The sequence below is a fragment of the Pan paniscus genome, chromosome 6 (assembly GCF_029289425.2).
Source record: "Pan paniscus chromosome 6, NHGRI_mPanPan1-v2.0_pri, whole genome shotgun sequence".
NCBI lineage: Eukaryota > Metazoa > Chordata > Mammalia > Primates > Hominidae > Pan > Pan paniscus.
This window is the reverse complement of record NC_073255.2, coordinates 80,097,048-80,111,042: the sequence shown is the minus strand read 5'-3', so window position 1 is coordinate 80,111,042 and position 13,995 is coordinate 80,097,048. Positions and strand designations below refer to the sequence as shown.

The 13,995-nt window shown below is 37.4% G+C and overlaps 1 protein-coding gene across 1 annotated transcript in view; it reads left to right on the top strand.

Moving 5' to 3' along the window:
- The window catches only part of LOC100979926 (zinc finger protein 117), a 41,245-nt gene that overhangs the window by 18,172 nt on the left and 9,078 nt on the right, over window positions 1-13,995 (top strand). Inside the window, 2 exon segments of the mRNA XM_063605751.1 lie at window positions 11,604-11,736; window positions 12,238-12,333. Of these exon segments, the coding sequence (XP_063461821.1) occupies window positions 11,604-11,736; window positions 12,238-12,333 (229 nt within the window).

The window sequence follows — 13,995 nt, the reverse complement described above, 5'->3', positions numbered from 1 at the left end:
TCGGTATGTTTGTTGTGGGTTTGTCATACAGAATTCATTATTTTGAAGTATGTATCTTCTATGCCTAGTTTGTTGCAGGTTTTTAACGTGAAAGATGTTAAATTTTCTTGAAAGCTTTTTCTGCATCTATTGAGATAATCTGGTGGTTTTTATCCTTATTTTTGTTTTTGTAATGAATCACATATATTAATTTGTGTATGTTGAACCAGCCTCATATCCCAGGGATAAAGCCTACTTGATCATAATGGATTTGCTTTTTGATGTGCTGTTGAATTTAATTTGCCAATATTTTGTTGAAGATTTTTGCATCAATGGTCATCAAGGATATTGGCCTAAAGTTTTCTTTTTTTGTTACACCTATGTCAGGTTTTGGTGTCAGAATGATGACATTCTTATATAATGAGTTGAAGGGGAGTGTTTTTTTCTCAATTTTTTGGAATAGTTTTAGAAGGAATGGTACCAGCTCTTCTTTGTACATCTGGTAGAATTTAGTTGTGAATCTCTCTCGTCCTGGGCTTTTTTTGGTTGCTAGGCTATTCATTACTAATTCAGTTTTGGAGTTTGTTATTGGTCTACTCAGAGATTCAATTTCTTTTTTGTTCAGTCTTGGGAGGATATATTTGTCCACGACTTTACTATTTCTATTTTTTTTGGTCTTTTTTTTTTTTTTTCCTTTTTGTGGAGAACAGGGTCTCACTATATTGCCCAGGCAGGTCTCAAACTCCTGGGCTCAAGCTATCCTCCCGCCTCTTGCCTCCCTGAGAGCTGGGATTACAGGTGTGAGCCACCGCACCCAGCTGAATTTACTATTTCTTTCAGATTTTTTAGTTTGTGTTCATAGAAGTGTTTATAGTAGACTTCAACAGTTATTTGTATTCTTGTGGGGTCAGGGTTAATGTTCCTTTTGTCATTTCTAATTGTCTTTATTTGAATCTTCTTTCTTTATGAATCTGGCTCATGGTTTATTTAGCTTATTAATTTTTTCCAAAGATTTAACTCCTGGATTTCTTGATCTTTTGTATAGTTTTTCACATCTAAATCTCCTTCAGTACAGATCAGATTAGTTATTTTTTGCCCTCTGCTAGTTAGGGATTGGTTTTGTCTTGCATCTCTCATTTTATTTATGATATTACATTGTTAAATTGAGATCTTTTTAACTTTTTTATGTGAGCATTTAGTGCTATAAATTCTTCTTTTAACACTGCCTTAGCTGTGTTGCAGAGATTCTGGTATGTTGTACTTTGTTCTCATTTGTTTCAAAGAACTTTTTGATTTCTGCCTTAATTTTATTATTTACCCAAAAGTTATTCAGATGCAGGTTGTTTAATTTCCACATAATTGTATGGTTTCAAGTGGTTTTATTTGTTTTGATTTATATTTTTATCAAGTTGTGGTCAGAGTGTGTGGTTGGTATAATTTGGGGATGTTTGAATTTGGTGAGGATTGTTTTATTTCTGATTGTGTGGTCAGTTTTAGAGTATGGGCCACTTGGTGATGAGAAGAATGTATATTATATTGCTTTTAAATGGAGACTTTTGTAGATGTCTATTACGATTATTTGGTCAAGTATTGAGTTTAGGTCCTAATATCTTTGTTAATTTTCTGCCTCAAAAATGTGTCTAATAGTGTCTGTGGGGTGTTGTAGTCTCCCAAAATTATTCTGTCAGAATCTAAATATAAATCTCTTAGAACTGGTCTTATTCATGTGTACCTGTGAAAGAAAATTAAATCTTCAGAGCCCAAACTCATTAAACCAAAAAGAAAAGTTAGGCTGGGAACTGGGTCACACAAACCCACCTATCCTTTTGGTTCTTAAATAAGATGGCTACAAGATGAAAAGTTACATGACTCCCTCATATTTTGCCCACAAGAAAATTTCTAGTGAGCTCCAAGATCTTTACCCTAAGGTGTTTCTGTTAAAATTATACCATGGAAATATAAATTGATGGCTTATCTTTACACGTTCCACCAGACACAAATGCATATCTGATTGTTCCCCTGCCCCATTTTGTCTATGTTATCTTATATAAAAATGCAGATTACCTGCATTTTTTGTCTGCCCCATTTGTCTGCGTCATCTTATGTTTAAAAAAATGCAGATTCACTGACAGACAATGACATGAATGACTGTTTTTCCCTACCTCCCTCTTACATAACAGTTTTGTACTTCTCAGTATCTCATCCTTTCTCCTTTAAATTTGGAGCCCCCAAAATTTTCTTGGGAGAAAGACATAGGCCTTTTTCCTAGCTGTGCATTCTTAACTTTGGGAAATAAATCTCCTAAAATGATTGAGACTTTTCTTGTCATTTTTCTTGATTGATACACCCATGGATTTTTTTTTATAACATCTTTCTTTCTTCTGCTTTTTTCCCATAAACATTTCTCAAGTGCACATGGCATGCAAAATTAAGATGTCCAATAGTTCAAAAACATGTCCAGAGACCTGGCTGTTATAGTGGAAAATACAAATTAGAAATAAGAAGCCTTATTCTCCACATGAAAAAAGGGAGGATATTTTCTTTCTTTCTTTCTTTCTTTCTTTTTTTTTTTTGAGATGGAGTCTCACCTGGTTGCCCAGGCTGGAGTGCAGTGGCATGATCTGGCTCACTGCAACCTCCACCTCCTGGGTTCAAGCGTACTCAGCCTCCCGAGTAGCTGGGGTTACAGGCACACACCACCACACCTGGCTAATTTTTTGTATCTTCAGTAGAGATGAGGTTTCACCATGTTGGCTAGGCTGGCCTCAAACTCCTGACCTCATGATTCACCAGCCTCAGCCTCCCAAAGTGCTGGGATTACAGGTGTGAGCCACTGCACCCTGCCAGGAGTATATTTTCTTAATTTATTTTTCCTTAAAGCATTTAAATTTTATGTATATTTTTTCTCTGTTGTTTGAAAGATATGTAAATCATATTAACAGTTAAACCTTTTGTCACTGTTTTTGACTTGGGATTGTCTTTGTCTAGGACCTCAGGTTCATTGCTTTGGCAAAGATTTATTTTCTCCATTTGTTGTCTTTTAAGGTAGACACAGATTTGTTTAGATTAAAGTTTGTTTTAAGAGCACACAGAAGTTGAGCATGAAGATAGGATTAAATTTAGCAATAAAAAATGCTAAAGACTAAAAGATACTAAGTTCCTTTGATAGAATACAGATTATCCAAGGTAATCAGGTAATATTTGCAGGCCGAAGTACTTTTATTGCAAAAGCATGGTTCAGTGTATGAACTGAACAGTGGAGTCTGTAGTTGTGCTTTGGTTTATATTTATTACTTGAGTACAATTAGCATAGTTATATGTAGTGTTTGTAGACAAACTGCATTCATATAAACAGTATTTTATACACTAGTGTGAATATAACACTACAATATTTACTTTGAATGAATCCCTTAGTCATTTTAATAATGTTATATTCGGCCGGGCGTGGTGGCTCATGCCTGTAATCCCTGCACTTTGGGATGCCAAGGTGGGTGGATCACCTGAGGTCAGGAGTTCAAGACCAGCCTTGCCAACATGGCAAAACTCCATCTCTACTAAAAAATACAAAAATTAGCCGGGCGTGGTGGCGCGTGCCTGTAATCCCAGCTACTCAGGAGGCTGAGGCATGTGAATCGCTTGAACCTGGGAGGCAGAGGTTGCAGTGGGCTGAGATTGCACCACTGCACTCCAGCCTGGGCAATAGAGCGAGACTGTTTCAAAACAAAAAAACAAACAAAAAATAATGTTATATTCATACTTTTGAAATATAAACTGTTTTAATTGAATTATGGTTGTAGACAATTTTAAAAAATCCTATGTACATTATGACTAGTACATTATTTATACTTAGATATTTATATCTAATATTCAAAGGAAATTTACTACCAAACTATTACAGTAATATTAGTATGACATGCTTACTAATTTATCCAGTAGAGTTAATTATAGGTAAGCATGATTTTAGTGTCTATCATTTCACTAAATTGGAATGGTGCTATTACGGGAAAAGTAAACAAGAATGATTTGGCCACCCAAAAACCATAATAGCTCTACAGTTCACCATGATGCAAACTCAAATGTATTCCACTATATGAATAAAGTAATATTCTAATTCTTCATCGGAAAGTTATGGTGGTGGGAGGTCCAGGCAGGCGGATCATTTGAGGTCAGGAGTTCAAGACCAACCTGGCCAACATGGTGAAACCCTGTCTCTACTAAAAATACAAAAATTAGTTGGGCGTGGTGGCAGATGCCTGTAATCCCAGCTACTCTGGACGCTGAGGCATGAGAATCCCTTGAACCCTGGAGGTGGAGGCTGCAGTGAGCTGAGATTGTACCACTACACTCCAGCCTGGATGACAGAGCAAGACTCCATCTCAAAAAAAAAAGTGTTCTTTGGAAATTGTCAAATGTATTCCATTATAGATCTCTCATTTAATGGCTAGGAGAAGAGAGAGCGGCAGAGATGGAAGAGAATCCTTATAAAATTCTGCTGAGAATATGACCCCTTTCTTCATAATGCTCACGTTTCTCATGCTGAGAGTAGCTGTGCAATTTGGGTGTTTAAAAAAATTGATTAGCAGAGTATTTTCTGGCTGACTTGAGCAAACTTATATCTAGCCTGTGTTTTTAAAAGATGCTTTTAACTGTTTTTCTCTCAATACAATTTTTCTCAGAGTGAGAGCTGTTTTTCTCTTGAATGCTTTTGGTTTCTGTTTTAGAGGCCCCATTACTATCCCATGGTGTCTGTGAATGAGGTGGGCTGTCACAGAGCTCTTAGAGCTATCTCTGTCTGGACTCATACTGAAAATCCAGCAGTATTTTTTCTTTGTCTCTGTTATAAATACAAACTGAGGCTGAAACAGTGCTCCTATTCCCATTATTATGAAGGTGCAATCCTACCTGGGAAGCCTGCAGGCTCTCCTGCCACTCAGCACTTCACTGGAGTGCTGCTGTGGCAGTTGGTGATAACCTAAGATGTGTTCTGCCAGCTGTGAGCTCTGTGCTGTGGGTTGTGCCTCAGGGAAAGATGGTAGGAGTCAAGAGAGGACACCAGCCACCAGGACAGAGCAAGCAGGAGTGCTGTAGTCCAGTGGTCAGGGAGTAGAGAGCCATTGCTTTTAAATGTAAATAGCCATAAAGATATTCAACCCTATTCAATGATTTCTGTAGGAAAGGGAGAGCCTACCTTCTGCAGGCACCTGGCTTCAAGTTGCAAAATTACCTCTTGTCATGAAGACGTGAAAAGTTTATTTTGTCATTGATTATAACCAATTAGCATACAAGTATGTCTTTGCAATCTCTTAAGCAGATTGACTGTGATGCATGTCACATTCTGGTTTAATTGTGTAATGAAACAGTTTTCTTTCTGTTTTATCATTGTGGAGTTACTCTGGGGCTGGATAAAACTTTTCTTTTAATTATATTTTCCAAACACTGTTTAAACTTACCACACATGATATAAACATATAAGGTGCCAACCAAGCTTTAATCTAGATGGGCCTTTCCATCTCAGGCTTCCAGTCAACTCACGATCGTGCTGCAAAATGCATGCTGTCCCCTGAATATGCAGGCTGGATCGTGCCTCTGCCTATTTGGTATCTAGTCCTGTATAATCACATCTAGAGAGGCTAGACCCGATTTCTAAATACTTCATAGAACAGCAATCAACCATTTTACCTCTTTCAATGACTCTTGTATCTTTAGACCTTGAGCTGATTCAGAGACCACCGGGCCCAGAAACCCAATTAGATTAACGTGCATGCATTGAATAGATATGTAGGCATGAGAATCTCCACTTTCCCTTTCTCCTCTTTTTAAAATGCCCATGAATGTGCAGATGACATCTGCTACTACTCCACCCATCCAGGACTTAAATTTGCAGCTCCAAATTCTGAATCTAGGTCTTGAGATTTGGGGAAAAAAAGCCTTTATTTGAGAAATGCAAATTCTTTTAGTTATAAGGCTCAGAGACATTAAAATTAGACCACAGTTATGTCTTTCTCCCTTCTTTGAACTGTGTATTTACTTGTTAAAACTGCTTGCTATTGCCACAAGTAGGTATAAATTAAACTAATAATGACATGCTGGACACCATAACCCACACCCTATAGCTTAACAATGTATATCCAATTAGTAATCCATGTTATTTTTTGTGAATAAAAAGAATTTCTGACAAACCAATATGTATCAGTCCACTCTGTCCTCTCATTTTGCCTTCACAGATCCACTTGTAACTGCTGCTAATCCAAGTGTAGATTCCAGACATCTTGAATTTTTGCTCCCAGGTTACAATCCTCAAGGTTGGCTCAAATGAACTGTCTACTTATATTCATGTTGCCTCAGTGATTTCCTTTTAGGTAGACATATCATTTAGAATATGCTAGAGCAACCTCTATGAGGGAATCTCTTTTTTGTTGTACTCTGCTTGCTGCAACACTCAAGAATACAGAGCCAGGTTGATTCGACCTAGAATCTGCATAAAAGAGCTGGCCTCTGCCTGATATTTATAAAGCAGGGTCAGACTTTGGATGGAGAATGTACAGGAAACCAGCAGGAGGCATTTTCTGCATTGTGAGGTGTCAACGTAGACATCTTAAAGCCCCCCTTTAAGAGTGTGGCTCTTTGAACTTTTCAGATCTTGTTCAGTGACCTGCTACAGTAATGTAAGAGGCTCCAGATGTAAATAGAATCTGATGGTAGAATCTGTAAGTGTAAACAGGCATCTTAGGAGTGAGAGATCAAGGTCACAAAGCATCCAGAGCCATGACCACAACTATACCTACCTGTAAAATATGATACTGGAGTATTCTTGTCCTTCCTACCCAAGAGCTAGCCAATCAAGACAGGTGATCCAGGTTCTGGAGGTCCACCAGGGCATTTCCATTTTCTATTTAGAATCAGCCTGAGTCTGCCCTGCTTGGCTTATCCTTAAGCAATCCGCCCAGGTAACTGGGAATCTTCTCATAATCATCTAGGCATCTCTGAGACATTTGAGGATGTCCACAGCAGAACTGTGTCAGGCTGACAAGAGCAGTTAATTCTGCTTCTGTCTCAGTCTAAGAGAAATGAGTCATCCTGTGTTTGTTCCTCCCCTAATATAAGAGATGTCTTTGCTTGGTACCCAGATGAGAGTTTCTCCAGTTTCCTGGTACTTTAGTGAAAAACAAGGAGGAGGTCTGGAGACTCAAACAGATAAACCAATTGCTACCATTTCATATGGCCATTAGAAAAATAGATGAAGCATCATTGTCCCTACCATCCAGGAACTGTTAGTCTAGACAAGCAACTAAATTCAACATGGTTGAATTAAGCATCATATGGTTAGCACAATGAATAGATGTGTGAAAAAAAAAAAAGTGGGCTTTATTTGGGCAACTTTCTGTATATTTTCGTAACTTCTGATGTCATCATTTGAGTGGATGTTTATGGACACAAGTGTTGTTATTATTCTTATTTCTTATACCTTGCTAAGAATACATATTTATCTTCTAATAAAATTACCCTACAAAACCCTAAGAGATTTGTTAAATTGCTTATTAGCATATGTTATAAAATTGACAGGGCAGTGGCTAAAAAAGATTAAAACTTCACAACTGTGTGATTTAGTTTTCTTTTAGGTAAACTTAGGAAAAACAGAACTGGAAATACCCCAGTGGCATAGAGAGCAGAATTCTACATAGGGTCCACTCTCTGCCCCAGCCCTGTTCAAATTCATCCTTTTTGGAGGCCTTATTTAGGTCTGGCCCCACCCTGGATCCTTGTCTCACAGAACTGATTAGAAGAGATCAGAGTATTGGATAGTGAATCCTGCAGCCTTTCTAGAGCCAGTGCGCACAATTTTCTGAAACCCAAAAGCAGATAAATGGAAAAAATGTGTGAGTCTTAATTTTTAAATTTTTACTAAAACCGGTGCTTGCAGAGAGATATTCCATTTAGCAACCTGTTTTCTATTCCTGCAGATGCAGTAGCTGCTCCATAAGTCACAAAAAATTAAACACAATAAAAATTTCTTTAAGCTACATTAAACTTTTCCTTTCTGTATCCCTCTCCTCAGTCTATATTTAGCATTTATTCTGTACATTTTAAAATAAAATCAGTGACAGAGAAACAGAACAAATAAAAATGCTGCACTTTTAATCTAAATCCTGAGAATTATTAAACACTTAGTACCAGCTCCCAAGATGTTATGAGGATTAAATCACATAATGTGTAATTCCCAGTAAAGTGCTCTGTAATATCCTCTTCAGCACATAGTACCTGCTTTATAAACATTGCATTAGTACATGTGAAAATGTTTTTCAAACGCAGATTTATTCAGATATGGCTGCCTTCTGTTTGTTCTGTAAACTTTAAAGAGTCAGCAAAGAATGTGAAAATTGATTGTCTTCATTTGAACTGAAAGTATTTGTGTCGTGACAAGAATGCTGAGTGTAAGGGACTCTGCTGTGCCTGCTTTCTCTAACTAATGCTAATAATGAGCCCAGGAGGAGCATTCACAGGGGACTTGTTTGAAACACCCATTCATGGACCCTTTCCAAACCTGCAGAATCTCATTACATAGAGTGGGGCCAAAATCACCAAGTGATTTATAAGCTCATTAATGCTTGGAAGGCAATGCTTACCTAAGTGGTTATTGGCCTAGGCTTCTAATTAGGATTACATGACCAATTTGCAGAAATCTCTTTACTCGTGCCCTTTCCACATGTTTATTACTCTGGGTGGAAGCATCCATGTTGTTTTAGTTAAGTTTCTCATGTGACTCTAAGGTGAGGACAGAATCAAGTATGAGTTGTTCAAGATACATTCATGTGAATTGAGTTGTGTTTTGTTTTGTTTTTTGAGACCCACTCTTGCTCTGTCACCCAGGCTGGAGTGCAGTGGAATGATCTTTGCTCACTTCAACCTTTACCTCCCAGGTGCAGGTGATTCTCCTGCCTCAGCCTTTCGAGTACCTGGGACTACAGGCATTTACCACCACACCGGCTAATTTTTTTGTTTTTTTTGTTAGAGATAGGGTTTCACCATGTTGGCCAGGCTGGTGTTGAACTCCTGGCCTCAAGTGATCGACTTGCCTCTGCTTCCCAAAGTGCTGGAATTAGAGGTGTCAGCCACCATGCCCAGCCTGAGAGTTAAGTTTTCTTTTGCAATAAAGGGTGTTCACAGGGCTGGACCTATTTGGATTTGGTAAGGAGAGGGCAGTGTGGCCCATATTTCCATTACTGTAGCAGAAATTACTGGTGTCTGTGGCAGTGGAGGGCACATTAGGACAGGAACAGGGAAACTTACTTTTCTTTTCTTTTTTTTTTTTTCTTCTTTTTTTTGAGAAGGAGTCTCGTTTTGTTGCCCAGGTTGGAGTGCAGTGGCGCGATCTCCACTCACTGCAAGCTCCGCCTCCCAGGTTCACGCCATTCTCCTGCCTCAGCCTCCAGAGTAGCTGGGACTTCAGGCGCCCGCCACCACGCCCGGCTAATTTTTTGTATTTTTAGTACAGACAGGGTTTCACCATGTTAGCCAGGATGGTCTCGATCTCCTGACCTCGTGATCCGCCTGCCTCGGCCTCCCAAAGTACTGGGATTACAGGCGTGAGCAACCACGCCCGGCCAGAAACTTACTTTTTTGGGGGTTGGGGGAATGGAGTCTTGTTCTGTCACCCAGGCTGTAGTGCAGTGATGCGATCTCAGCCCACTGCAACCTCCGCCTCCCGGGTTCAAGCGATTCTTCTGCCTCAGCCTCCCGAGTAGCTGGGATCACAGGCACGCACCACCACGCCCAGCTAATTTTTGTATTTTTAGTAGAGAGGGGGTTTCACCATGTTAGCCAGGATGGTCTCGATCTCCTGACCTGGTGATCCGCCCGCCTCGGCCTCCCAAAGTGCTGGGATAATAGGCGTGAGTCACTGCACCCGGTCGGAAACTTACATTTTTATCTCCATGGAACAGCTTATTTTTCCTGAATCTCTTCTTTATAAAGGACAAAAATGGGTGGACTTTTTCTGCAGGTCTTGAACCTTCTGCCTGTGGGTGTGGTGGTAGCAGGTAAACAGGTGGTGCTGACACCTTTAAAAGCATATTCTCAACATGCAGGTGTAATTTGTCCATAGAATCTCATCTTAAAAGGAATCCCAGAGAAACAGGAGAAAGAGGAAGACATGACTTTTTTTTAGCTTAATATGTCTCAGATAGAGAGCTGTGTCCACTCTGCCTCCTGGAATGCCATGCGTTTAGTTCTTGCAAACCTTTACTTCTCTAATTGTGTTGTTTCTCCCTAATGAGTTTGTTTCAACTACTTTTAAAAATTCTTATGATAGTCAAGGGTCTCTGAAAAATATTTTTTCCTACATACCAGAGGCTTCTCTACATCTCTACATCATGGCTGTTTATATGCCACGTAGAAATCTCATTATGAATTTATAATCTGCAACATGAAAAATGTTCCCTCTGTGGCTGTTGAACATGGGAAGGTGTGACTACTCAAGATTCCTGTTGGGGAAAAGCTAGGGTCTTTAGTAAAGAAGGAGAACATGTAATGTTGAGGTACCATCTCTGTTCTCCATTAGCTCTATGCAGAACACAATTAATAAAATGCTTTTTCAAACAGAATGGCATTTATTACCCAGAAAGTTCTGAAACAAATTATTAGGAGATAGATACCTGCTCTTTAGGGTGCTAAAGAAAGACTACTTAAAATCACTATTAAAAATTACAGAACATACGAATTATCTGTATCTTGAAGTTTCCATAAAACTGATTTTTTATGGTTAAATTCAAACTCTAATTTACTTTTGAGATTGATATCGCAGCAGTGAAGCTGCATTTTTCTGTGTGCATCAGCACATTACAAAAATTTGTCCTAGTGCAGTTGATGTTAATGATTCAATTGGTTAAAGAGCTCTTGGACAGATTCCTTTACTATAATTATTTTTCTCTTCATTATTAAGTATCTTTATGCTGCTGATGTGCATGTAAACCATCACATTTAATCTGGCAGCTGCCTTTCTTTCTTAGGTTTTCTGTGCGTATATCTGCCTTAGGAAAATGAAAGCTGTCATCCCTTTTTACAGGCCAGAAAAACTGGGAAAAACACAGGCTCATCCACCTACTAGATGTTTGACAAAATACTCTTCTTGGGCCAAAAACATTGACATTATTGGTGAGCTTTTTAGAAATTTAGAATATCAGACTGTTCCAGATCTTCTGAAAAAATAATCTGCATTAACGAGATCTGAAGTTTATCGTACACATTAAAACTTGCGAGGTACCTTTTAACTCAACATGTCTTTTTCATCTCAAAAATACACACAACTCATTCTGTATGATGCAGATATAGCATTTAAAAATAGACATGTTGGCGTTTATGCCCTAATTTATACTTTATTATCCAGAAAAGTACCATATATACACAGATGTTGTGGATCTTATACCACTTTCTTTTCTCAGGGTTAGATAATACATTAGAAAATATTTCTGTGTTAAAAATTCTTTTATGGATAGTTTCATTCACTCCTATAAGTCAGAACCAGTTTTCTTTACTGTTTTATTTTACCTTGAAATTTAAAATTATGCCCATGGCCACTTGGTAAATGTATGTGATTTTGTGTATGTGTGTGTTTTTGTGTTTTTCAGGGACCATTGACATTTATGGATGTGGCCATAGAATTCTCTTTGGAGGAGTGGCAATGCCTGGACACTGCACAGCAGAATTTATATAGGCATGTGATGTGAGAGAACTACAGAAACCTGGTTTTCTTGGGTGAAGGTAACTTCAATACACATTTTCTAATATACCCTAAAGGTTTTAATTCTCTTTTTTGTAGAATGTTTTTGGTGATTTATGCTTTGCATAAATTGAGTTTCAGATCCCTGTTTTCAAAAAAATCTTTTAGATTTGTCATTGTAGAAAATAGTTTATTCAAGATGTTTCATCTTTACCATAACTTTCCACATTCCTGAGATGATCTTTATCATTCAGTCTTGATTAGTGGTAATTTTAGAAATTTATTGGCATAAAATATTGTTGCCCACACCTTAAAATCTAACTCCCAACAACAATTGTTTTGATTCAGTAGTACCAGGTAGTGAAATTAAGAAACTACAAATTTAAAATATTTTCTAAATCTTTAGAAATTTTTGTTATAAATTAGCATTTGGGGATTAATTTACTAGAATATTCTATTGCATTCTCTTTACTGAGCACATTACCAAGTTGGTAATTGGAGAATATGTGCAAGATTTATGTTATTTATTTTCAATAAAACAGGTATTGCTGTCTCTAAGCCAGACCTGATTACCTGTCTGGAGCAAGGAAAAGAGCCCTGGAATATGAAGAGACATGAGATGGTAGCTAAACATTTAGGTAAGTGAGAGTGAATACACAGATGGCACAGAGAAGAGGTCAAAGGCCAAGGAGAAGGCCACAGCTTAAAATGTGATTTGGTAAGCTGTGTTCCAAAGGAAATAGTTTCTGGAAAGCCCGAGTTTTTTTTTATTTTTCTCTCACATAGAACATATTTTGTATTGTTTTTCAATTCTCTAAGGATTCCTCTTTCCCTTTAGTGATCTGTCTTCAATTTCACAGTGAAAGCCAACATCCTCTTCATGGGATATAAAAGACTGCACAATCTGACTGGTTTTTTTTGTTGTTGTTTTGGGGGACACACAAATATGCATAATTTTGAGAAACTCTATGTTCAACAGTTTTTTAAATTCTCTTTTTGCATCAAGTCTGAAATGTGTGAGTAGTGATTTCTGTTCCATTGGTTTTTTTTGTTGTTGTTTATTTTTCTGTATATTCCATTCTGTTTTTACTACTATAGCTTTGAAATATAGTTACATATGTAAGGCATATGCGGTGCCAATATACCTTTTCAGGATTTGGCTATTTTGGATTGGCTTTTTCTTTTTATTTGGCAGGACAGATTTGCTGCTGGTATTATTCTCACTTGACAGCTATTTTCTTCAGGACTTGGACAATGTCATACAGTTCCCTTCTGGCCTGCAAATTTTCTTGAGAAATTCACTCATTACCTCATAAGACTATGCTTATAAATAACATATCACTTTTATCTTGCAACTCACAATATTCTCTTGTCTGTGACTTTTAAAATTGTGCTTATATATGTTCTTGTTGTAAATATCTTTGTGTGTATTCTAGTTTCTTTGTTAACCTTTTTCATTTTTACATCAGTTTTTCTTATAATTTTTCAGTTCCTTTTTTATATTTTTTACCTCCACAATATCTGTTTTTTGATATTTTTAATATTTTTGTTATCCCAATTTTTATGATTTTTAATAGTTGTCTGTGTTTCTGTTTCATTCATGGAGTATTATTCAATTTATGTTAACTTTTTAAAATTAATTTTTTAATGGTTGCTTTCTGAAAATTTTATAATATCTGATAGAGCTATGTTGCCCTAAAATTTTGTATGCATTGTAATCCTTAATTGAAATTTGAACATTAAAAACAAGCTACCTGTCACAGTGTCTATAATGTAGCTTTGTCCTGGCAAAGTCTGAAACCATTTGTCTTAGCTAGAGATCCTGAGAGTCTTTCAAACATGTTCTTAGGATGTGTCTTGTCTGAAATGTTCTAGTTGTTTTTTAGTTAAAAGACTTTATTCATGTTTCTTCTTAATAGTCATCACTTGCCACAACTGTTCCCTGTCTGTAGTACAGTCTCTTTCCTGCTGTAACATTTACCTTTGATCTCAGCAGACTCAAAATGTCATTCCAAAGTATACCACTGTTAATTTCAGCACTTTATGTCATTGGAGACAGAAACCAGTGTCTGCAAAAGCACCTAATAAAGCCAGAAATAAAGATGTGGGTGTCTTATTTTTCTTGTCTGTTGAAAAAGAAAGCAAAAGTTGGTAATGTACTTCTAAAGACACTATGTTATACTGAGGAGCAGAAAGAGCTGTGTTGGGTAAATGTAACCAACTTTTCTTTTCCTTCCATGTGGCTTTTGGAATTGTGCTAACCTGGAACACTGCACACACGTAACTCATTTATAAATTTT